This window comes from Sprattus sprattus (assembly GCF_963457725.1).
Source record: "Sprattus sprattus genome assembly, chromosome: 14".
NCBI lineage: Eukaryota > Metazoa > Chordata > Actinopteri > Clupeiformes > Clupeidae > Sprattus > Sprattus sprattus.
The window spans coordinates 1,119,995-1,144,171 of record NC_137912.1 but is presented as its reverse complement, the minus strand read 5'-3'; the positions used below and the strand labels follow the sequence as shown (position 1 = coordinate 1,144,171).

The following is a 24,177-nucleotide window of genomic DNA, read 5'->3' as shown; positions in this document are numbered from 1 at the left end:
GTTAGTAGATATGGGTTAGTTAGTAGATAGCATGGGTAAGTTAGCAGATAGTATGGGTTAGTTAGAAGATAGTAACAGATAGTATGGGTTAGTTAGTAGGTATGGGTTAGTTAGTAGGTACTTTGTGTTAGTTAGTAGATAGCATGGGTTTGTTAGCAGATCGTATGGGTTAGGTAGAAGCCAGTATGGGTAAGTTGTATTATCTGGATTTTTTATTGGCTTTAGTCTATAGTTAGTGTTTAGTTACAGTCTGGCCTTAGGACTAGTACTAAAACTCTAGGTGGTTGGTTTAGCTCTAGTCAGTGTTAGTACTGAATCAGGGTAAGTACTAAAAAGCTAGTTAGTTAAGTGCTAGTCAGGGTTAGTACTAAAATGCTAGTTAGTTAAGGCTAGTCAGGGTAAATGCTAAAAACGCCAGGCAGGGTAAGTACTAAAATGCTAGTTAGTGTAGGGCAAGTCAGGGTTAGTATTAACACGTTAGTTAGTTTAACGCTAGTCAGGGTAAGTACTAAAACGCTAGTTAGTTTAATGCTAGTCAGGGTTAGTACTAACAGGCTAGTTAGTTTAACGCTAGTCAGGGTTAGTACTAACACGCTGGTTAGTTTAACGCTAGTCAGGGTTAGTACTAACACGCTGGTTAGTTTAACGCTAGTCGGGGTTAGTACTGATCCGTGTGCCGTCCTGCACGGTCCTTCCCGCTGCAGCGAAGCATGCACTTCCTCTAGCAGCCCTTCCCAGCATGCAACGGCTGTGGGGACGGGCCTTGCCCCGCCCCCCCCTGCTCTGTACCCACGTTTACCCCCTGGAGATCGCTGTTGGGTTCCGGGGGGGGCACCACGGCGTCGTTGGTGTTGATGATGGGCACGATGTTCATGCGCAGCAGCTCGTGCAGCGTGCTGTTCAGGTTACGCCGCTTCTGGTCGTCATGGAAATCCAGGTTCGTCACCAGGATCTGCACAGAAGAGAGGATGGGGGCGCGGATCTTTAGAAAACTTGTACGCACAGACACACACACATTATACACACACACACACACACATTATACACACACACACACACACATTATACACACACACACACACACACACACACATTATACACACACACACACACACACATTATACACACACACACACATTATACACACACACACACATTATACACACACACACACACACACACGCATTATACACAGACACACACATTATACACACACACACACTCACTCACACACACACACACACACGCATTATACACAGACACACACACACACAGCTGGTTATCTGTTCTGTGTGTGTATATTGAAGTTATAGAAGTGGGTAACCTAGCTTGTGTGAGTATCTGTGTGTGTCATTGGTCTGCTCTGGCCTACAGCAGCACAGGTAGGTGTGTGTGTGTGTGTGTGTGTGTGTGTGTGTGTGTGTGTGTGTGTGTGTGTGTGTGTGTGTGTGTGTGTGTGTGTATGTGTGTGTGTGTGTACCTGGGCAGTGCAGGTGCTGTACTGTGTGAACATGGCTTCATAGAGCGCCATCAGTCCGCTCTGGCCTGCTGCAGCACAGGTAGGTGTGTGTGTGTGTGTGTGTGTGTGTGTGTACCTGGGCAGTGCAGGTGCTGTACTGTGTGAACATGGCTTCATAGAGCGCCATCAGTCCGCTCTGGCCTGCTGCAGCACAGGTAGGTGTGTGTGTGTGTGTGTGTGTGTATGTGTGTGTGTGTACCTGGGCAGTGCAGGTGCTGTACTGTGTGAACATGGCTTCATAGAGAGCCATCAGTCCGCTCTGGCCTGCTGCAGCACAGGCACGCGCCTCCAGAACTGGCATAGCCTAGGAGGGAGAGAACAATCACATCAATCTCACATTAATGACCTTTACAAGTACACAAGTACACAAGCACACACACACACACACACACACACACACACACACACATGCACACATACACACACGCGCATGCACACACACACACACACACATGCACACGCACACACACATGCGCATGCACACACACACACACACATGCACAGGATGTTCTGGATGGTTCGAGTGTAGATGCAGGGTAAGTAGTGTTAGTGGTGTGTTCTGGAGGGTTCTAGTATTAGTGGTGTGTTCTGGTGTGTTCTAGTAATAGTGGTGTGTTCTGGTGTGTTCTAGTATTAGTGGTGTGTTCTGGAGGGTTCTAGTATTAGTGGTGTGTTCCGGATGATTCTAGAATAAGTGGTGCGTTCTGGAGAGTTCTAGAGGGTTCTGGCCTCACCATGTCCTTGAGGGCGTTCTGTCCGGAGTGGAGGGCCTGGCGGACGCTCTGGGAGAGGAGGATCTCGTGCCGCAGACGCTGCTTCCCGAACGCCACGGCTCCGCTCGTCACGATCATCATCTCACGGCCCTGGCTCTGCAACATCGCCACCTGCAGGAGCACACCAGCCGTTACACCAACCAACACAGAAATATGCAGACGGATACACAATTCACACATACACATAAACAACCATGTACACACACACACACACACACACACACACACACACGTGCAGACCAACACACAAACACACCCACAACGTCTATATAAAGCACAGAGATGGAGAGCACTTTCAAACTCATCTCTTGAGGCTTAAAGTCTCTTTCTGATAAACAGGGAGTTTTTTCTTGCCCCTGTCGCCATTATGCTTGCTCTAAGGGGGTCCAGGCACTGGAACTGTAAAGCGTGTGTGTGTGTGTATGTGTGTGTGTGTGTGTGCTTGCTCTAAGGGGGTCCAGGTACTGGGCTTTGTAAAGCGCATTGAGTCAATTTTATTGTTTTGACACTATATAAATAAAATTGAATGGAATTGAATCCCCTGATCACCTGAGTTCCCATCCTAGCCCCTCCCTCACCAACCAACACAGAAATATACACAATTCACACATACACATAAACAACCATGCACACACACACAGACACACGTGCAGACCAACACACAAACACACCCACAACGTCTATATAAAGCTGAGAGCTGAGGAGATGGAGAGATGGGGAGATGGGGAGATGGGGAGATGGGGAGATGGGGAGATGGGGAGATGGGGAGATGGGGAGATGGGGAGATGGGGAGATGGGGAGATGGGGAGATGGGGAGATGGGGAGATGGGGAGATGGGGAGATGGGGAGATAGGGAGATAGAGAGATAGAGAGATGGGGAGATGGGGAGATGGGGAGATGGGGAGATGGGGAGATGGGGAGATGGGGAGATGGGGAGATGGGGAGATGGGGAGATGGGGAGATAGAGAGATAGAGAGATAGAGAGATAGAGAGATAGAGAGATGGGGAGATGGGGAGATGGGGAGATGGGGAGATGGGGAGATGGAGAGATAGAGAGATAGGGAGATAGAGAGATAGAGAGATAGAGAGATAGAGAGATGGGGAGATGGGGAGATGGGGAGATGGAGAGATGGGGAGATGGGGAGATGGGGAGATAGAGAGATAGGGAGATAGAGAGATAGAGAGATGGGGAGATGGGGAGATGGGGAGATGGGGAGATAGAGAGATAGGGAGATAGAGAGATAGAGAGATGGGGAGATGGGGAGATGGGGAGATGGAGAGATGGAGAGATAGGGAGATGGAGAGATGGGGAGATAGGGAGATGGAGAGATGGAGAGATAGAGAGATGGAGAGATAGGGAGATGGAGAGATGGGGAGATAGAGAGATAGGGAGATGGAGAGATGGGGAGAGGGAGATGGAGATGAAGATGAAGATGGCTATGGAGAGATGGAGAGATGGAGAGATGGAGAGACGGAGAGCTGAGAGATGGCGAGATAGGGAGCTCCTTCAAACTCATCTCCTGATCACCTGAGTTCCCCTCCTAGCCCCTCCCCCTGCTGCTCACCTGTTCCACGATGGAGGCCAGACGGCCGAGGGCCAGCCCGCACTCGTCGCCGCGGGTTACCACGGCGCTGCCCAGCTTGACCACCACCCTCTTGGCCTGGCGCAGCTCGCCGCGGTGGGCGAAGGACTTACCGTGGGCGCGCGCCAGCGGCACTGTAAGAAAAGGCACGTTACTCCACAGCCGCACAGGCGGCATCATGCCAGGGCGCACGCGGGCATCTGGAGGGGCACAGAGAGGGAGGGACACCGGAGGGGAGGGGGGGAAAGCAGCCAATGAGCAATGAGGAGCCATGCAGAGAGAGCCAATGAGGAAAGAGATAGGGTAAGGAGTCAAAGGTCAGAGGGTGATGATGATGATGATGATGATGATGAAGGCAGATCATGAAGGCATGACTGGAGGAGGAGAAAGGTTGACTCAGCCCCAAACCAACACACACATGTGTCAACAAACATAATAACAACAACATCAACAAGGACTATTATTATTATTATTATTATTGTGTTGGTTGTTGTTGCTCAGGACCCCTCCAGCAGTGGTCTGTGTGAAAGCTAAAACGTCAGACTGTGTGACAGGAAGAGAGAGAGAGAGGGGGAGGGAGTGAAGGAAAGAGAAAGGGCAAGGGAGAGAGAGAGAGAGAGAGAGAGAGAGAGAGAGAGAGAGAGAGAGCTGTGATTGTGCTGCTGTGTGCTGGTTTGGCAGCGAGGTCCATTGTGTTGCAGGTGGAATGTGACTGTGCAGTGCAGTGCAGAGTGCTCCCTCACACCAAAGCCCAGGAAACAATACATGCCTAGAGCCGCTGCCTCAGCGAGATGCCCAACGCAAGCTACCCAGGCTGGGTACACATGCACATGAGTGACAGGGAGGGAGAGAGGGAGGGAAGGAAAGAGAGAGAGAGCGAGAGAGAGAGAGAGAGAGAGAGAGAGAGGGAGAGAGAGAGCTGGGTGCACATGCAAACGAATGACAGGGAGGGAAGGATGGACGAAGGGAGAGAGAGGGGAAGAGAGGGAGAGATGGCAAGAAAGACGAAGAGGGAGGGAGAAAAGGTGCCTGTTTTGCCTCCAGACAACCCCCTGATAGCTAAACAGGGAGAACCAATCAATGCTGAGGTCAATTTAGCTGTTGGTTATTAAATACATTTATGGAATCATGGATCAATATTTATTGATACGTAAATATTAATCTGCACTGTATGTAATAACTTGGCTTATAAAACTATATACAGTAATTATAGTATATAGTAATTATAGTGTCCTTGGTAAGCCTTAGATGTATTATTGCTGATTTCAGTGTGGCAAATGTTTATTATTATTATTACTATTATTATCACACACACACACACACACACACACACAGACACACACACACACACACACACAGACACAGACACATACACAGACACAGACACAGACACAGACACAGACACAGACACAGACACAGACACACAGACACAGACAGACACACACACACACACAGACACAGACAGACACACACACACACATACACACACACACACAGACTTACGCTTTCCTTGCGAGGCGGCCCTGGTGATGGTGTGTGAGTGGCATGAGGTGAGGGGGAGCCCCACGCACAGGGAGAGCCTGTGCAACAACATGGCGTCTCACGAAGACCTCCTGGCTCTGAGGAACGAGAGACAACTCAGCATCACACCAGAACGCTTTACACACACCAGCAGGCCTTACACAACACACACACACACACACACACACCTTACACACACCAGCAGGCCTTACCTTAACACACACACACCTTACACACAAGCAGGCCTTACACAATATAACACACACACACACACACCTCTTGGCTCTGAGGAACGAGAGACAACTCAGCATTACACCAGAACGCTTTACACACACTAGCAGGCCTTACACAACACACACACACACACACACCATACACACTAGCAGGCCTTACACAACACACACACACACACCTTACACACGAGCAGGCCTTACACAACACACACACACCTTACACACCCAGCAGACGATACACAACACAAACACACACACACACACACACACACACCTTACACACCAGCAGGCCTTACACAACACACACACACACCTTACACACCCAGCAGGCTTTACACAACACAAATACACACACACACACCTTACACACCAGCAGGCCTCACACAACAGACACACACCTTACACACCCAGCAGACCATACACATCACAAACACACACACACCTTACACACCACCAGGCCTCACACAACACACACAGGCCTTACACAACAGACACACACCTTACAAAACAAACAAGGCTGACTTCAGGCAGTTTTTTATTGCCACAAGCGACACACTGCAACACACACGTGGATTTTATGGAGGCGACACAGGACACACACACACACACAAACACACACACAGACACACACACACACACAAACACACGCCTGAGGTCGCTGTGAATTTTTACGCTCTGCTTTTTTTCACCATCCTGGACTGTCCTTCGTCCAGGACCCTCAAAGAGCAGTGGGCAGCTTCTCAGCGCCCGGGACCAAGTGTGTGTGTGTGTGTGTGTGTGTGTGTGTGTGTGTGTGTGCCTCCAGGAGCAGTGGGCAGCTTCTCAGCGCCCGGGGACCAAGTGACCCGTCCATGTCGGCCACGGACGGACAGTTCTGTTCTGTTCTTCTGCATGTTTTTCTGTTGGGGTTCTTGGTGGAGGAAACCCCTTGTGAACACGGGGAGAACATGCAAAATCCACACAGAAAGGCCCGGAAGATAGCCCACCTGAGCACTAAGGTGTAAGGTGTAAGGTGTGTGTGCGTTGTGTAAGGGCTGCTGGTGTGTGTGTTGAGTAAGGCCTGCTGGTGTGTGTGTTGTGTAAGGCCTGCTGGTGTGTGTGTTGTGTAGGGTGTGTGTGTGTGTGTTGTGTAGGGTGTGTGTGTTGTGTAGGGTGTGTGTGCCTGCTGGTGTGTGTGTTGTGTAAGGCCTGCTGGTGTGTGTGTTGTGTAGGGTGTGTGTGTGTTGTGTAGGGTGTGTGTGTTGTGTAGGGTGTGTGTGTGTGTGTGTGTTGAGTAAGGCCTGCTGGTGTGTTGGGCCTGCTAGTGGCACGGGTGATTACACTGCCGCCTCACAGCAAGAAGGTCATGGGTTCAATTCCCGCATGGGCTGCTGTTGGCCCTGGCCCCTGGGGGGCAGGTCAGGTTACTCTGCGGAGGACCTGCTCCCCAGATCCAACAGCACCCCACACATCAGTAGGCCTAATACACAACACACACACCTTACACACAAGCCGGCCTTACACAACACAGAGAGAGAGAGAGAGAACACCAGAGGGGGGTGCAGTCAGTGGACCTGTCTTGCAGAGAGTCTTTGCTAAGACTGGAACGGCATCATAGGTGCAGTCAGCAGACCCTGGGTCTTCTGAACGGGATACAGAATCTGAGCTCTTTGCAGGAGTGTAAGACGACCCTGAGACGCACTCAACAGCAAGGGGTGAAGGAGGCCTGTGTGTGTGTGTGTGTGTGTGTTTGCATTACCCAGAGAGGCACACTCAGCAGTGAGGGGTGAAGGAGGCCTGTGTGTGTGTGTGTGTGTGTGTGTGTGTGTGTTTGCGTTACCCTGAGAGGCACACTCAGCAGCGAGGGGTGAAGGAGGCCTGTGTGTGTGTGTGTGTGTGTGTGTGTGTGTGTGTGTTTGCATTACCCAGAGAGGCACACTCAGCAGTGAGGGGTGAAGGAGGCCTGTGTGTGTGTGTGTGTGTGTGTGTGTGTGTGTGTGTTTGCGTTACCCTGAGAGGCACACTCAGCAGCGAGGGGTGAAGGAGGCCTGTGTGTGTGTGTGTGTGTGTGTGTGTGTGTGTGTGTGTTTGCGTTACCCTGAGAGGCACACTCAGCAGTGAGGGGTGAAGGAGGCCTGTGTGTGTGTGTGTGTGTGTGTGTGTGTGTGTTTGCGTTACCCTGAGAGGCACACTCAGCAGCGAGGGGTGAAGGAGGCCTGTGTGTGTGTGTGTGTGTGTGTGTGTGTGTGTGTGTGTGTGTGTGTGTGTGTGTGTGTGTGTGTGTTACCAGGGTTTTTCCTGGGTCAAAATGGCTCTTCGGTGCACCCCAAAAAAAATTGCGCGCTGCGCGCGCAGTCTGTCTTATCTATCACCGTATTAGCAGACATCAAAGTCTTTTTTTTCCCCTTTTCTTACATTTCATAAATAATGGAGGATATGCTTGACGTTATCATTTTGCTTCCACTTTAAATCAAAATCGACAATAGGCTAATACATTGACAATAGTCCAAGCCCCATGGTGCTATCATGTATGGTTCAAAGATTATCAAGGTTTACCTCATATATATATGCAAACTACTGAAATCTATATCAATAGAATCTAGGACTAACCAGTGGTCAGAAATGGAGCGCCATAAATATTGAAACCGCCGACTGATGAAGTCAGGTTGCATACGCAGGTTGAGTAATTAAGTGATTGGCAGCTGGCCGCTCTGTCCATTCGCGCACCTCACAGTTGCGTATAGATCAAACTTTTTTCAGACTTTACTATTGATGAAAACAGAACGAGGGCTTGGCTGTAGCCTACTTGAAACATAGGCTACTATTCAGAACATATTCGCTGACATGCATTGCATACGTGATGATATGCTTACAAATCTGCTTAAAACAACTAGTGAAGGTGTTTTAGAATAATATTTATGCCATACAATAAGTGACGTTATGTTAACACCACTTATTAATGTTATAGTAGGCCTAAACACTATTAACACCCAAGCTATTAAAAAGGTGACAAACAGTTATAAACCTTGATAGATAGAAAAATCTTTAATCAATCAATTTTAAATATTTCAGTAGCGGTGGGTGTCTAGATTACGACAAGTAGCCTAACTTGTTTGGATTTCAACTGAAACATGTTTTCGGTTTTATCCCGTTGTGTAGTAGACCAACACGCAAAATGAGCTGATACACGAGGTATTGTGTATCAAGATCCAATCGTGATTTAGGCCTACCTGTGGTACGTGTCAAGAGATTAGCCAAACATTACCGATATGACCAAGTATGATCTCTATCAAAATCCGTAATCTCTCGTGAACATCTCCTCACTCGGTCGTCAGCTGTCGTCCCTGTGATAAGTGGGTAAACCTCAATTTAAAGAGGGATAGAGGTATCGGTGTCGGTTGAAAACTGTATGACCCTCACAAGTTCTCGTTGCGAAATCGAATTCGCTCAGTTCGTTCCATGACAGTTTGTACACAGAAATAAATGGCTGTCTAGTACACTTAATAACGTTCTACAACTGTAATGTTTTGCACACATACAATTTAAATACCCCTTTTGGGCTGGAGCGTATATTGTTTAAAATCCGTTATCCTGATTGACACCGAAATCTATATTAAGTAACGTGTACCAGCGCATAGGTGTTTATAGGTCGTGGGTGCTAATAGGATGTCTATGGTGCTAATAGGTCGGACAACATTTTTAACTAACATCTTCTCTAAACTGGCAACTTGGAGAAGCCTCTGAGTCTGTTCAATGATTGGCTGAGGGGGTGGGAGGCGGGATCTGCTGCTGCTGTCTTGAATTCAACGTGAGGGCTCAAAACACCGTTAAACTGAATTGGATGACAGTTTTTTTTTTTTTTTAAATCGCAGACTCTTTTTTTTTTTATTTAGGCGCTCGGGATTTTTCATAGGCGCACGGGAAAACGGCTTAGGCGCGCGCCGAAATTTTCTCTATGCAGGAAAAACCCTGGTTACCCAGAGAGGCACACTCAGCAGCGAGGGGTGAAGGAGGTCTGTGTGTGTGCGTGTGTGTGTGTGTGTGTGTGTGTGTTTGCGTTACCCTGAGACGCACACTCAGCAGCGAGGGGTGAAGGAGGTCTGTGTGTGTGTGTGTGTGTGTGTTTGCGTTACCCATAGAGGCACACTCAGCAGCGAGGGGTGAAGGAGGTCTCCCCAGAGTATGGGGGTGGGGCATCAGGTCACTGAGGACCCTACATAGATTCAGCTGATGACCCTGCGTGTGATGTGTGGCGTGTGATGTGTGGCGTGTGGTGTGTGGTGTGTGTGCTTTAGTCACTCTCAGCCTTTGGGTGACACTGGCTACCTATGTAGCAGGTGGCTGCATTCAGGTTAAAGTCTGTTTGCCTGCCTGAACACAGCTCTGCTGCTCACACACACACACACACCTTACACAACACACTCACCTTACACAACACACTCACCTTACACAACACACACACCAGGCATGCGTTAAAGAGTTGAGATAATATTCCCTGCGCTACAGAGTAAAGATAATATTCCCTGCTCTCAAAGAGTTGGGATAATATTCCCTTCGCTAAAGAGTTGGGATGATATTCCCTATGTTAACGAGTTGAGATAATATTCCCTGCGCTAAAGAGTTGGGATAATATTTCAGCCGGAACATTCCTGAACTGCCTGTGCATTCCTGCTCCTACTGTAACCATTCCCTTAGGAACACATGGGAGTTTGCCCCATTCCCTTGGGAATACAGTTTGCAGCCCTAAACAGCACAAGACTGTGAGAGGAGTCACTTCATAGATCCTGAGCAAACACTACATTTCCTTACAGCCCTACATTTATTCAAGAATCAATAAAGTATCTATTTATCTATGCAAGTTAGCCCTCTGAAACCTCTGTATCAAAACAACTTCACAAGACAACACACATGTCCATAGCTCCAACTTCACCCCACATATCATTTAAAACCTTATTAAGAAGTTTTAGAAGACGTGAATGCTAGCTCGGCACTTCTACACAGCAGTTATTCGAGGCAACCTCTCTTTAATTTCTGTACACAAACTGACCCCTCGTCCAATGAGGGCGCGGCTAGGATGGAGCCACGGCCGCACGCTCCACCCATGCCCAGCTGATGAAACCGAGTGCGCGGCTTGCAGGCGTGGATGGATACGTGTACATTACAAGCAGTCGATGGAACTACAGCACACACAACTGAACATTTTAGTTACTACGATTTAATTGAAACCATAATACTGCCTTCCCGAAAGTGACGTGTGATAGTAGGTAACGTTAGTCAACTTGGCCACGGACCAATCAATACTAATTAACAGTTACAGCATAGCAGTACAGTCTTACTTGTATCAAAGTGGAATTCGCTAGTGACCACAAAAGGAGGAAACAATAAACACATTGTCAACGTGTCGACTCCAGCTTGCCTTCATATGGTCATCAACAAATAGTGCAACACGCAATGGTCCAAATAGCCACACGATATAACCAACGCTAGTTTATTTAGAGATAACAACTAGCTTTTGTCTTTGACTACTCTTGTGAAAGTGCATAGTTAGCGTTCACAAATTGCTTACCGGTAGCATCAAAATAAACGAAGCTAAAGTCAAGAGGTGGAGGGAGGCGTCACGACAGCTACCTTAACAGCGATAACTACATACCATTACATGGCTATTCGCTTTACCACAAACAGTTTCCCGAAATGTAAGTTTGCGAAGTCATACAGTTAACTAGTTGTCAAAATGTAAAACTGTCAGGCCTTGCTTGACAGTGACACAGTTTGGTTTCTCAGCAAGCTAGCGTTAGCAGACCCAACTGGACAGTTGAATCACAGTTTTTGATTCTGTGTCACAGTGTCAGCTTCTATTCTAACTTTGTAGATATCTTGCATGCTAGATAAGTCAGGTCCTAATACATCAATGCAATACATTAACTTGCACAACGTTAGCAGATAGCTCACGTTAACTAGCTAGATAAAGGATGACGAACAGTTCACCGTATTGAATTAACTGTGCTAACTGTACACTGATATTGTTGCACGTACCTTTTACAATACCTAGTATTATAATGCCTCTTCTGCTTCAATTCAGATTAAATCCCCAAGCACGGCGACCAGCTAACCATACAACCAGCTTGCCACAGAATGTTGTGGCAGGTTTGCGAACTTGAACGTGTACGTAAGCGGAGTTCTGCGTCATTTACGTTAGCTGGCCAGTAGTTCCATATTCCTAACACTCTTACGTTGAAGTCTATGCTGTGGATCATAGAAATCTCGCCCAGGCATTTTAATGTATTAAAAACATGCGTAAGTTACGTAGCTAGAAGCTTACGTTGTTACCGTTAACAACGCTCTTGGGGCATTCAGCAAGACACAGGATTTCACCACGTGTAGAAGAAACGGCGCCACTCACTCTAGTTACGTTTAAGCTGCGCGCACTACTCGATGATGTAAAATACATTTGTATTATCAAAATTGCTTCGAAATACCAGATACCTCTAGTCATGTTTCAATAAATTAATAATGTAACAAATGATTGTCTTTGTCCGCCAGCTCCCCGGCCAAACTGTATTTTAGTAGTAATGTTGGTATAAGTCGTATATTGTTGTGCACACCGAATCCTTAGATGTACCGGTACCTCAGGGTGGTGGTCCTTATAGACCTCTTCTAATGTCTCTAATCTAACCGTCAGTGAAGGCTGTGTGTGTGTGTGTGTGTGAAGGCTGTGAGTGTGTGTGTGTGTGTGTGAAGGCTGTGTGTGTGTGTGTGTGTGAAGGCTGTGAGTGTGTGTGTGTGTGTGTGTGTGTGAAGGCTGTGAGTGTGTGTGTGTGAAGGCTGTGAGTGTGTGTGTGTGTGAAGGCTGTGTGTGTGTGTGTGTGTGTGAAGGCTGTGTGTGTGTGTGTGTGAAGGCTGTGAGTGTGTGTGTGTGTGAAGGCTGTGAGTGTGTGTGTGCGTGTGAAGGCTGTGAGTGTGTGTGTGTGTGTGTGTGCGAAGGCTGTGAGTGTGTGTGTGTGAAGGCTGTGTGTGTGTGTGTGAAGGCTGTGTGTGTGTGTGTGTGAAGGCTGTGTGTGTGTGTGTGTAAGTGTGTGAAGGCTGTGTGTGTGTGTGTGTGTGAAGGCTGTGATTGTGTGTGTGTGTGTGTGTGCAGCTCACCCTCTATGACTGCATGTTTCAGGAGGGTCCCCATTGGGTGCCTAGAGTTCCATTCATTTGCATACTCTTAAATTACAATTTTGACTGCATGTTTCAGGAGGGTCCCCATTGGGTGCCTAGAGTTCCATTCATTTGCATACTCTTAAATTACAATTTTGAAAACATCCCCCAATTTAATCAATTTGTGTACTTGTTTTTATTTTTATGACCCTTATTTACATTCAATAAATTCTTTTAATAATAAATCTTAATATGCAACATATTCTTTATAAAGGCACAGGTATGAAAACACAAAAACAGAACAGTTGGTGACGACGGCAACATTGGACAAGGAGATGACGTCTCTCCTTGCAGCGATGGGCGTTCTAAGCCGTCATCACATAACAACAACAAAAACAATCCAACAAACAAAACAACCTTTACCTGAATTGGAATTTTTCATTTTTGGACCACAAAAAAAGTGTTGAAATGAATATCATTCAAGCCAATTAGTCTGACACCAAGGGTTCTGATGCAAGGCAAACGCATTCGTCTCAGGCCAGAAGGGAAGAGTCATGACATGCGGGAGGAGTCAGGGCAGAAGGGAGGGGTCATGACATATGGGAGGAGTCATTGTATATGGGAGGAGTCATTACATAAGGGAGGAGTCAGTACATGTGGGAGGAGTCAGGACATGTGGGAAGTCACTGGGGAGCAATGACTCCACTTCAGTTCTCTGTTGGATGGCATTCCTGAGACGCCATGCTTTAATAGGTGCAGCTATCTAGCGTTAGTCATTCCAGCCATTGCGTCACTCGTCCAGGCTGAGTGTGTTTGATTGGTCAAGGTTGGTGTGTTTGATTCGTCCAGGTCAGGTGTGTTTTGATTCGTCCAGGTCAGATGTGTTTGATTGGTCCAGGTCAGGTGTCAGGTGTGTTTTGATTCGTCCAGGTCAGGTGTCAGGTGTGTTTTGATTCGTCCAGGTCAGGTGACAGGTGTGTTTGATTCGTCCACGTCAGGTGTGTTTGATTCGTCCAGGTCAGGTGTCAGGTGTGTTTTGATTCGTCCAGGTCAGGTGTCAGGTGTGTTTGATTCGTCCAGGTCAGGTGTGTTTGATTCGTCCAGGTCAGGTGTCAGGTGTGTTTTGATTCGTCCAGGTCAGGTGTCAGGTGTGTTTTGATTCGTCCACGTCAGGTGTGTTTGATTCGTCCACGTCAGGTGTCAGGTGTGTTCGATTGGTCCAGGTCAGGTGTGTTTGATTCGTCCACGTCAGGTGTCAGGTGTGTTTTGATTCGTCCAGGGTGGGGGTCAGGTGTGTTTTGATTCGTCCACGTCAGGTTTCAGGTGTGTTTGCCGGTGAGCCTTGAGCTGGTAGGACTGCTGGAAGCTCTTGGGGCACTCCGAGCACCTGTAGGGCTTCTCGCCCGTGTGAATGCGCAGGTGCCTCTTGAGGCGCGTGGAGCTGCTGAAGCTCTTGCCGCAGGACGGGCAGGCGTAGGGCTTGACGCCGGTGTGGTAGCGCATGTGCAGCGTCAGGTAGCAGGACTGGGTGAAGCTCTTGCTGCAGTGCGGGCACTGGAAGGGCTTGTGGCCCGTGTGGAAGCGCTGGTGCTTCTGCAGCTCGCTGAACGAGAAGAAGCCCTTGCCGCAGTCGTCGCACAGGAAGGGGCGCTCGCCGGAGTGTGTGAGCTCGTGGCGCGTCAGGCTGGCCTTGTAGCAGAAGGTCTTGTCGCACTGCGTGCAGCGGAACACGTCCTCGCGCGTGTGTCCGCTCACGTGCTTGCTCAGGCTGCGCTGCCGCTTGAAGCCCTTGCCGCAGTGCGAGCACAGGTACGGCGTCTCGTCCGAGTGGGTCTTGCGATGTTGCTCCAGGCCGCCCTTGTAGAGGAAACCCTTCCCGCACTCCCCGCAGTGGAACGGCCTCTCGCTGGAGTGCACGCGCTGGTGGCTCAACAGCGCCCCCTTGTAGGTGAAGGCCTTACCGCAGGTGCAGCGGTGCGAGCGCTCGGTGCGGTGGGTCAGCGCGTGGCGGCTCAGGTTAGAGGCGCAGGGGAAGGTGGCGGGGCACTGCGGGCACTTTAATAGTAATGATAATGAAAATGAAATAATAATAATTACAATAATAACAATAATAATAATTATAATAATAATAATACTTTTTAATGCACTTTTCATTCAAAAGAATCTCAGAGTTAGTCTGGGAAGTCCCGCCCCACTTCTTCCGGCCAAATTGATTTTGCCTCAGAACTGGGTCTGGCCAAGTTTGCATACCCGTTCATTTCAAGATTTCCAGAATCCTTGGAGCCAATCACAAACTGGCTTTTGGCTACCTGGCGCGCCATTGGCGGATTTAAACTTACCACGGCTACGTTACAAAATCTACTGCACGGAGAGTTTTTAAACATTGGACATGGTGGCCGCCGAAGCACCGCAAAACTTCGATAAGGCAAGTTTTCTTTGAAAACAGAACAGAAACTTGCCCTGGAACAATTCATACAGAAAAAATATGTGTTTGCTTTATTACCGATCGTTGTATCGTTGTATAGTATCGTTGGTCTGATTGGTTAAAGGACTGTCCAATCAGGTGGCTGAAGTGGAGCGCCGTTGAGAGTTGGCCAGACCAACTGAACAAATGGAATGCAGTGAAGGGGCAGGGAATTCCCAGACAATCTCAGAGTGCCTACGTATTAGAAACGAACTATAATAATAATAATATAATAAAATAAAACATTAGTTAGCATCAGCACACCAAGGTACCTTGTAGGGTCGTTCCTCCGTGTGCAGCAGCTGGTGGCGTGCCAGGGCGGAGGCGGAGCTGTAGCACTTGCCACAGTCACCGCAGCGCTGCCGGAGGGGGTCGTGTTGGGCGCGGCGGTGCGTGGCGCGGGCGGACAGCGAGGGGAAGGTCTCGGAGCACCTGCCGCACTCGTAGAGGCGCTCCGCGTCGTGTGTGTGCCGGTGCCGCACCAGCGCCTGGCTGTGGGCGAAGCTCTTGCCGCACTGCGGGCACGCGAAGGGGCGCTCGCCGGAGTGGGTGCGCTGGTGAGACTTCAGCTCCGAGGCGAAGCGGTAGCTCTTGCCGCAGTCGGAGCACGCGTGAGGCAGGGCCGGGCCTATAGGGGGCGCTGTCTGAGGCGGCTCACCGCCCGCCGCACAGTCAGAGTGAGCCAGCTCCTGGTGCTGCCTCACTAGCCCCCCCTGCTGGGGGGAGGATGGGTACTGCGGACACGATCCTGCCGGAGAGGCCTTATCTGTAGTCACACAACACACACACACACACACACACACACACACACACACACACACACACACACACACACACACACACACACACACACACACACACACACACACACACACACACACACACACACACACAGACACACGTCACCAGTTACACCAGACACCCACAGCTAGGGAACTAATACAGGCATTCAGGCAAAAACATTTCAGATCTACGCTCATGCTTTGAGGAGTTGATTTATTCAATATACGTTTTGAAAAAAGAATGAAAATGTACCTGCACTTTTTTCAGCGGATACACAAATGGGCCCGCCATCTGAACTGTAATCACAACCATTCGCCACAAGTGAGACAAATGCAAGACACACAAACGGATACTCCAAAACTGAGATGTTTGTCTGTGGTAATGTGGCATTAACAGTAGCTGTGGTATTAACATTAGATATGGCATTTAGGTAGACAGTGGTACAGGAGGTAGAAGTAATTTAGTAATCAGAAGGCTGCTGGTTCGATTCCCTGTCGGAACAAAACACTAACCCTCTAACTGCTCCTGATGTGCAGTGTGCGTTCAGTGTAAATGTAAAAATGTGTATACATCCTTGTAAGTCGATTTGGATAAAAGCGTCTGCTAAATGACTTAATGTAATGTAAATGTGGATATGGCTACTCGCTAACCTGCTTGCACGTGCCCTCATATTAGCTTCAGTGTACTTTTGTAGTCTCAGAAGAGAATGCCAGCTTACAATCTAAAATGAACAATCCATGTTTTTTTCAATACCTCTTACTGGAGTTGATGTTCTTGGACCCCAAACAGTGCCTCTTACTGGAGTTGATGTTCTTGGACCCCAAACAGTGCCAATGTTCTCTTTCCTGGGACACATCCTTTCCTTTCTGCATCTGCAGGTGGATGGTCTTCACCTTCCAGGTCTTCTTGGGCTTCCTCTGAGACCTCCTCCACCCGACTGGGACCGCGGGGTAGGACGCCGCCCCACCGGCCGCCCGCTCTCCCTCCACACAGGAAGCGACCTGTCCTTCAGCTTCCTGTTGGGGGCACGGCAGCTCTGCCTTCCCTGACTGGTCCTCGCTCATCACCGTCTCTCTCTGAGACACCACCTCCCTGCTCTCCTCTTCTCCTCCGCAGTGCTGCGTCACCTCCACACCGGCCTCCTCCACACCTCCCTGCTGGCAGATCTCTTCCCCTCCCCGCTGCGTCACCTCCACACCTCCCTGTCTGCTCTCTTCTCCTCCGCCCTTTGCACCTCCTCTACCTCCTCCTCCTCCTCCTCCTCCTCTTCCTCTGGGGGCCTCCTCCTCCTCCCCTCCTGACACCTCTGCTTCTCCCACGGCCAGACTCATCCCAAGCTCCATCTCTATACACTCAGTCGTCATGGTGACCGTCTCCGTGGCTACCTCCTCAGAGGTCACAGGGTCGTCCGCGGTGGGGGGCGATGGCCTCCGAGGCCCCAGGAGGAGCAGGGAACGGATGGGTCCACCCAGCACTGATGGAGGGCCTGGGAATGACAGAAGAAGAAGAAGAAGAAGAAGAAGAAGAAGAAGAAGAAGACTCAAACATCAAAGTTCAATTCCAGTGGGCATTTAGTTTCCTCTTTCAGTAAGTAGTACTTAACTCGCTCTTACAGTACTTACATTCCTGCACTTTTTTATTTCTTATTTAAAGTTTTTTGTTGTTACACTAGGTCTCTATTGCTCGTAGCCCGATTGTTCTCTCGTGGATTGAGGATAAAAGCGTCTGCTAAATGACTAAATGTAATGTAAATGTAAAGTAAGTTTAAACACAGAGAACTGGCAAAGCACAACAGAATCCTGCCTAGTGTAAGACTGTGTACAACAGCCCGTGTGACGTAGGTGTGTGTGTGTGTGTGTGTGTGTGAGAGAGAGTGTACAACAGCCCGTGTGATAGGGGTGTGTGTGTGAGAGAGTGTGTACAACAGCCCGTGTGACGTAGGGGTGTGTGTTTCCTTCCGCCAGAAAGGTGAGGGTGAAACAGCAAACTGCCCAAAGAAGCTATTGTGTCTTGTAGTTTTCATTTGTATTTCATTTGAACTCTGTTCTCTCTACACACTGTTCAATGGTCTTCATTCACATAAGCAGAACTTCTGATGTCAGCCCCATGACTGAAGCACCTACTGTGGGCGTCCAGAGGAGCGAGAGCTTCAGGGTGCTGGATCAACAACTTCAGAGGCTCCGGCTGAGAAATGCATTCAGTGCAGTCAGCAGCCAATGCAGTGGAGTCATCGAGCCACGACAGAGTCTACAAGAGAGAGACAACACACACACACACACACACACACACACACACACACACACACACACACACACACACACAGTCAACCATAACACAGTCAGCCATGACAACACAGTCAGCCATGACACAGTCACCATGACAACAAAGATACGATAACAACACAGTCACCATGACAACACAGTCAGCCATGACACAGTCACCATGACAACACAGTCAGCTATGACACATTCAGCTATGACACAGTCTACAAGAGACATAACACCGTTACAGCAAACAAACAAACAACAAATCTTTCAGAACATAGAATTATTTCCTGATCTAAAAGAAAAATCTCATACGTTAGGGTTTATATGTTTCCAAGCAGTTGGGGAGGACTAGTTATCCTAATGAGGTTTCGCAGAGTTAAATAAGGAGGTTTCTGGTCTTTAAGGAGTTAAAAAAGGAGGTTTCTGGTGTTTGAGGAGTTAAATAAGGAGGTTTCTGGTGTTTGTGGAGTTAAATAAGGAGGTGTTTGATCTTTGTGGAGTTAAATAAGAAGGTGTTTGATCTTTAAGGAGTTAAATAAGGAGGTGTTTGATCTTTGAGGAGTTAAATAAGGAGGTGTTTGATCTTTGAGGAGTTAAATAAGGAGGTGTTTGATCTTTAAGGAGTTAAATAAGGAGGTGTTTGATCTTTGTGGAGTTAAATAAGGAGGTGTTTGATCTTTAAGGAGTTAAAAAAGGAGGTGTTTGATCTTTAAGGAGTTAAATAAGGAGGTGTTTGATCTTTGTGGAGTTAAATAAGGAGGTGTTTGATCTTTGTGGAGTTAAATAAGGAGGTGTTTGATCTTTGAGGAGTTAAATAAGGAGGTGTTTGATCTTTAAGGAGTTAAATAAGGAGGTGTTTGATCTTTGTGGAGTTAAATAAGGAGGTGTTTGATCTTTAAGGAGTGAAATAAGGAGGTGTTTGATCTTTGTGGAGTTAAATAAGGAGGTGTTTGATCTTTAAGGAGTTAAATAAGGAGGTGTTTGATCTTTGCTGACCTGCAGGAGATCAGGGACTGGTGTCAGTTTCTCCAGCCTGATGAGGAAGTCCCACATGAGTGTCTGCAGGACCTCGTCATAACGGGAGCCACACACATCTGGAAACACGTGCTGCGCACACACAGGACACACACACACACACACACACACACACACACACACACACACAGACACACACACAGACACACACACAGACAGACAACCAGACCGGTCACTCCATATCACTCCCCGCCAACAAGGAGCAATCACACCCAACAGCAACCCTAACCCTAACCAATATAATCTCCAGCCTCACTCAGGTAGTACAGGTTCATACTTATGGGGTATTTAATGACACACATTTGTTTTCCATGTTTGTAGATATGAACTGCATCAAGCCCAGGACCTCAGGAGCCCTTCAGTGCTTTAAGCCTTAAGCCTTTCATGGGAAGTGTAAGGTGGCAGTGGGGGGCCTCACCTGGAAGAAGCTCTCCCTCTCCTCTGGGTCAGTGAGGAGGGTTTGGACCAGCGCCGTGAAGTCAGCCTCTGGACCGCCACCGCTGGTCTCCTGAGCAACAGAGAGCCTATTGAGATTCAATCAAAGCTCCTCCCCTCTTTTAAAATAACACGGTCAATGAGCTTTATGGGTTTTTATTTATTTTATCAAAACAATAGCAGTGGGGGTAGATTTAACATTTACCATGACCGAAACTCTGTGGTCAAACTAAAAACCGAGGAAAATGCCATAGAAATACAACCATCAAGACAACGGACCTGAAGCTAAATGTTATATTTGATTATTTTGATTAATAAAAGGATGTCTGATTTCCTGTGGTAAAATAAACTTAATATGAATAGTTGCTCGGAAACCAGACTAGCAGAACATGTGTACTGGATCAATACTGCTGATCACCCTCGCTGTTTCTACCCCATTGGGATCAATACTGCTGATCACCCTCGCTGTTTCTACCCCATTGGGACGAGATCAATACTGTGATCACCTTTGCTCTGAGGACGGGCAGAAGCAGCTGCATGCTGTCCAGATGGAGCTTCAGGTCGTCAGGGGCAACAGCGTGATCCCCGCGGCACAGTTCAAGAACAACCTAGAATAACACACAGGAGCACTCCATGGAACAGAACATCATATATAAACACAGAAACGGAACACAGACTCAGAACAGAACATTATAGAACACATGTACAGAACAGAACAAGACATAGAACACAGATACGGAACACAGACGCAGAACACATACAGCACACATGTACAGAACAGAACATTATATAGAACACAGACACAGAACAGAAAATCATATATACACAAGGATACAGAACAGAACATTATATAGGAAACAAAGTGAAATGGGCATCTTATAGGACGCACCTTGGATTGGTAAACAAAGACTACAGCACTTAACCCTTTCTGTGGTACCCTACTGTATGCATAGAATTAAGGTGACAATACTGGTAGTCTAATAGTTCTCATCACACTAGTCCACAGCCTCTTACCCTGGCCTGCAGACCCAGAATAAGCTCTGCTGCATGCTTCGGACCGAGCAGCTCTGGGATAGCCTCGGTCACCAGGGAGACGAAGTCCGCCAGCATCCCGTACTGCATTGCATCCCCCCGCTGCATGACCTGCCACAGGTAGGCAGCCATCAGACGCAGGGGAGGAACCAGGAGGCGCAGGGAGGGCATCGGGAGTGGGGAGCGCTCTGTGAGGGGGCGCCACAGATCAGCAGTTAAACACAGAAGCAGGCCACAGGCTGACCTGTACAGGTGAATCTAAAACCTGATCATTACTCAGTTCATATTGATGATGTCAGTGCCTCAACTCCTTACATTTGAACACTTGAGCCAAGAAAAGGCGCTGGTGGTGGTGGTAGTCGTAGAAGCCGAAGCAGTAGTAGTAAGTTAATAGCAATGTAATGGAAGTATGACCAGAGATTTGTTCTTTAAAAAGGAAAGTGGGACTGTCATTAAAGCCATTAAACTCACGACAATCAGAGATTATTAACGAAAAGGGCAACGGACGAAAGGTTCTAATACAAATAACCGCGACAGCTTGAGTTCTATGCCGGTGTCTGATCTCGACCTAGCCTTGCCTGCCCAGCGGTGTTGCCATATTAAAAGTATTCCCTGTACTGCCCTCATTAAAATTAACCTTAGAATACTAGTTCATGTGTATCAGCATTTAAAGAGTGTCTGGTGCTGTTCTACCCTGACACATTCGGACGAATAAGGAGTTGAAAGGTGCTCCTGCGAGAGCAAACAGGAGTTGTTCCTGATTATTTTGATTTTGAGACATTTTAAAACCAGCGGCTGGGATAAAATAGATAAATTAACTAGCTTGCGTTCATGAAACATTGTAGATCTTACCCGTGTTCTCCGCCTCCGAGAACCGAAGCTCCATTTCACCTTATTGGTTAACTCAAACCCAAACCAGATACAAGTAAATTACACTTAAGTCTTACACTAGAACTCTGTATTTACAACTTCTAGGCGCGGAGAAACTCTATCCGGGTGAAAGGTTATAAAACAGGGGAGGCAGGAAGTGTTTAAAGCTTCAAAATAAGTGTTCCTAACCTCCTGGATAACGGTTAGGCATAATGTGACAGATGAAAATATTTTAAAACTAAAAATGAAGGAAACACAGCATAAATGATCGATCTCGTCCACGATATCATCATTATCATTGTTTATTCAGGGAGAATTGAGCACAGGGCTCTTTTGCAGCAATGCCCTGACTGAGGCTACAGAATACAGAAGAACAATATATTAACAAACCATAACAAAACAGACAAAATAAATAAACAAAACACATTAAAAAACTCAGAAATTAAGTATACAAATATATATATATATAAAACATAAAGTAAAAAATAAATAAATAAGAGAATAATTTAAAACCACAGCATTGAGGCACATCCTTAGCATCTAAAAAGCTCTTAAATTGGCTGACAGACAAAAACTTTATAATAGCTAAAGTCTTTACTTTAATTTTTAATTGTTCCTCCACAAGCAGAATATTCATTTCATATTTATTTTTTATATAATTTGCTTGTTCACTTCAACAATCACCAAATGTCAAATCGCCTCCCACTGAAGTGGTGCATGGCAGTCAATTACCTGTAGTCTATCATCTATAATAATAATCTGTCTCTCTACCAAAAGGGCAAGCTAGCTAGTTGTTTGTTTGTCTAGTTACATGTCTTTAAAATCATCATGTCGTAATTGGTGAACATGGCTAACGAGTAATAGTAGTAATATCTTCATAGTTGGTGAACTTTAAGTTTATTCAATGACATTACAAAAATAAAATACTGTTATTTGATGGCATTTCCATTCTGTTATGTTCACAGCAGATGACTATGTGAAAAGCCTGCAGTTTTACTTACTTTTCTTGGAGGAAATGCCACTCTTCCTTGCATTTTTCTCTAGAAGATCAATATGACATGAAACTCAGTTCCAGATATAATCCACTAGAGGGATATATACAGGTGTATTCTCATCTGATCAGGGAAAGCATGCAGTTCCTGATATAATCCACTAGAGGGAGATATACAGGTGTATTCTCACTTGACCAGGGCATGCATGCAGTTCAAGATGTAATCCACTAGGGGGAGATGAACAACTGTTTTATAGCCTGACCAGGGCGTGCATGCAGTTCAAGATGTAATCCACTAGGCGGAGATTGACAGGTGTATTCTCACATGATCAGGGCATGCATGCACTTCACACACACGTTTTCCAGCACCCCATAAAGGAGGTTATAGTGTACATAGAGATATGAAGCGATAATCTAACACATTTAAGTTAGTCCTTCTCTGTTCTTAAGGAGAAACATGACTTGCTGTGTGTTCTATTATCTGTCTCAAAGCTCTGTTCAAATCCAATGTACTTTACAGAGCCCAAGACCTGATCAATAATTTATCAATCAATCTATCCATTTCATAGAAAAATATTTCCCTACAAATCACATCTATGCCCCTAATGTAGGCTGTGAAAGTGCCTTTGGTGCAGGTGACATTATATGCAATATCAGAATTCTTGTGCTGTGTGTTTTCACTGCTGGACTAGGAGAGAGAGAGACATATTCTGTAACTTGCCATCTGAGGCTTTAATTTACTTTTATTTATGTAATGTATATATAACACCATTAACAACAGACAGTGTCTCAAAGCGCTTTACAGAGCCCAACACCTGTTCAATAATCTATCAATCAATCTATTTCATAGAAAGATATTTTCCTACCGATCACATCTTCATGTGTGTGTACATACTAATCATTACTGTAACCCTAACGGTCTGTTTCACTCAGGAAGATCATTTACATACAGTAGATGTGTCAGTTTGCATGAGTGGTCACAGTTCTAGTCTTGGGGGGATTATTTATAGCACTGTGAGTTCACCACTTCATGGGTAAGAGCTGATTCTCATAGTGGAGAACTCAACAATGACTTTCATCTTCATGTTCCTCTGGACACTTGTCCTCTGCTTTCACAGTAAGCTTCTTTTTTATAATTCATCATCTTAAAAAAAAAAAAAATTGTATGTGAGGTTAAATATTTCTCTGAATTCTTTCTGTTTTCTGAACAGAGTCATATGGACAGGTAACTGTGACTCAGACTCCTGCAGTGAAAGCTGTTCAACAGGGAGGATCAGTCACTCTCAACTGTAAAACCAGCAGTGATGTGAATGATGCAGGGAAATCCAATCCTGACTTGTTCTGGTACCAACAGAAACCTGGAGCAGCTCCTAAACTCATAATCCGCTACGCCAAAACACTTCAGTCTGGGACTCCATCCAGATTCAGTGGCAGTGGAACTCACAGTGACTTCACTCTGACCATCAGTAATGTCCAGGCTGAGGATGCAGGAGTTTACTACTGTCAGAGTGCACACTATATCAGCAGTAGCTGGGTGTTCACACAGTGATAA

General features: G+C 46.9%; 2 protein-coding genes and 1 gene segment (V, D, J or C); 1 reads left to right on the top strand and 2 right to left on the bottom strand.

The window, feature by feature from the left end:
* Nucleotides 1-11,762, bottom strand: part of aldh18a1 (aldehyde dehydrogenase 18 family, member A1) — a 22,412-nt gene extending 10,650 nt beyond the window's left edge. The window contains exons 1-6 of one of the 4 annotated variants that reach the window (XM_080851518.1): nucleotides 11,642-11,762; nucleotides 5,379-5,494; nucleotides 3,858-4,009; nucleotides 2,254-2,403; nucleotides 1,719-1,823; nucleotides 794-952 (exon numbers count right to left, since the gene is read on the bottom strand). In XM_080851518.1, the coding sequence (XP_080707644.1) occupies nucleotides 794-952; nucleotides 1,719-1,823; nucleotides 2,254-2,403; nucleotides 3,858-4,009; nucleotides 5,379-5,469 (657 nt within the window). In that variant the 5' untranslated portion in view covers nucleotides 5,470-5,494; nucleotides 11,642-11,762. Of the gene's footprint in view, nucleotides 1-793; nucleotides 953-1,480; nucleotides 1,535-1,718; nucleotides 1,824-2,253; nucleotides 2,404-3,857; nucleotides 4,010-5,378; nucleotides 5,495-11,641 lie in introns of those variants that run through there. The other 3 variants (XM_080851520.1, XM_080851519.1, XM_080851521.1) reach the window with 3 other exon arrangements.
* A 1,207-nt stretch (nucleotides 11,763-12,969) lies between these two features.
* On the bottom strand, nucleotides 12,970-20,371 carry LOC308375244 (uncharacterized protein). The gene is made up of 9 exons (XM_080851334.1): nucleotides 20,239-20,371; nucleotides 19,716-19,805; nucleotides 19,259-19,369; nucleotides 18,119-18,242; nucleotides 17,300-17,481; nucleotides 16,749-17,149; nucleotides 16,248-16,291; nucleotides 15,485-15,978; nucleotides 12,970-14,803 (listed from the first exon to the last, which is right to left on the bottom strand). The coding sequence occupies exons 1-9, from the start codon at nucleotides 20,269-20,271 to the stop codon at nucleotides 14,036-14,038; spliced, it is 2,247 nt and encodes a 748-aa protein (XP_080707460.1). The 5' UTR covers nucleotides 20,272-20,371; the 3' UTR covers nucleotides 12,970-14,035.
* Nucleotides 20,372-23,693: 3,322 nt separating this feature from the next.
* Nucleotides 23,694-24,174, top strand: LOC308375243 (Ig kappa chain V region 3547-like). The segment is given in 2 exons: nucleotides 23,694-23,742; nucleotides 23,837-24,174.
* The last annotated feature ends 3 nt before the right edge of the window (nucleotides 24,175-24,177 follow it).

What these genes read in the sequence shown, in the direction of transcription:
- LOC308375244 (XM_080851334.1), bottom strand. Translation starts at nt 20,271, where the DNA reads ATGCAGCTGCTTCTGCCCGTCCTCAGAGCAAAG. An exon ending in AGAGGGAGAGCTTCTTCCAG is followed by an intron (nt 19,370 to 19,715) that starts GTGAGGCCCCCC and finishes GTGTGTGCGCAG; the next exon opens with CACGTGTTTCCAGATGTGTG. An exon ending in AACATCAACTCCAGTAAGAG is followed by an intron (nt 16,292 to 16,748) that starts GTATTGAAAAAA and finishes TTGTGATTACAG; the next exon opens with TTCAGATGGCGGGCCCATTT.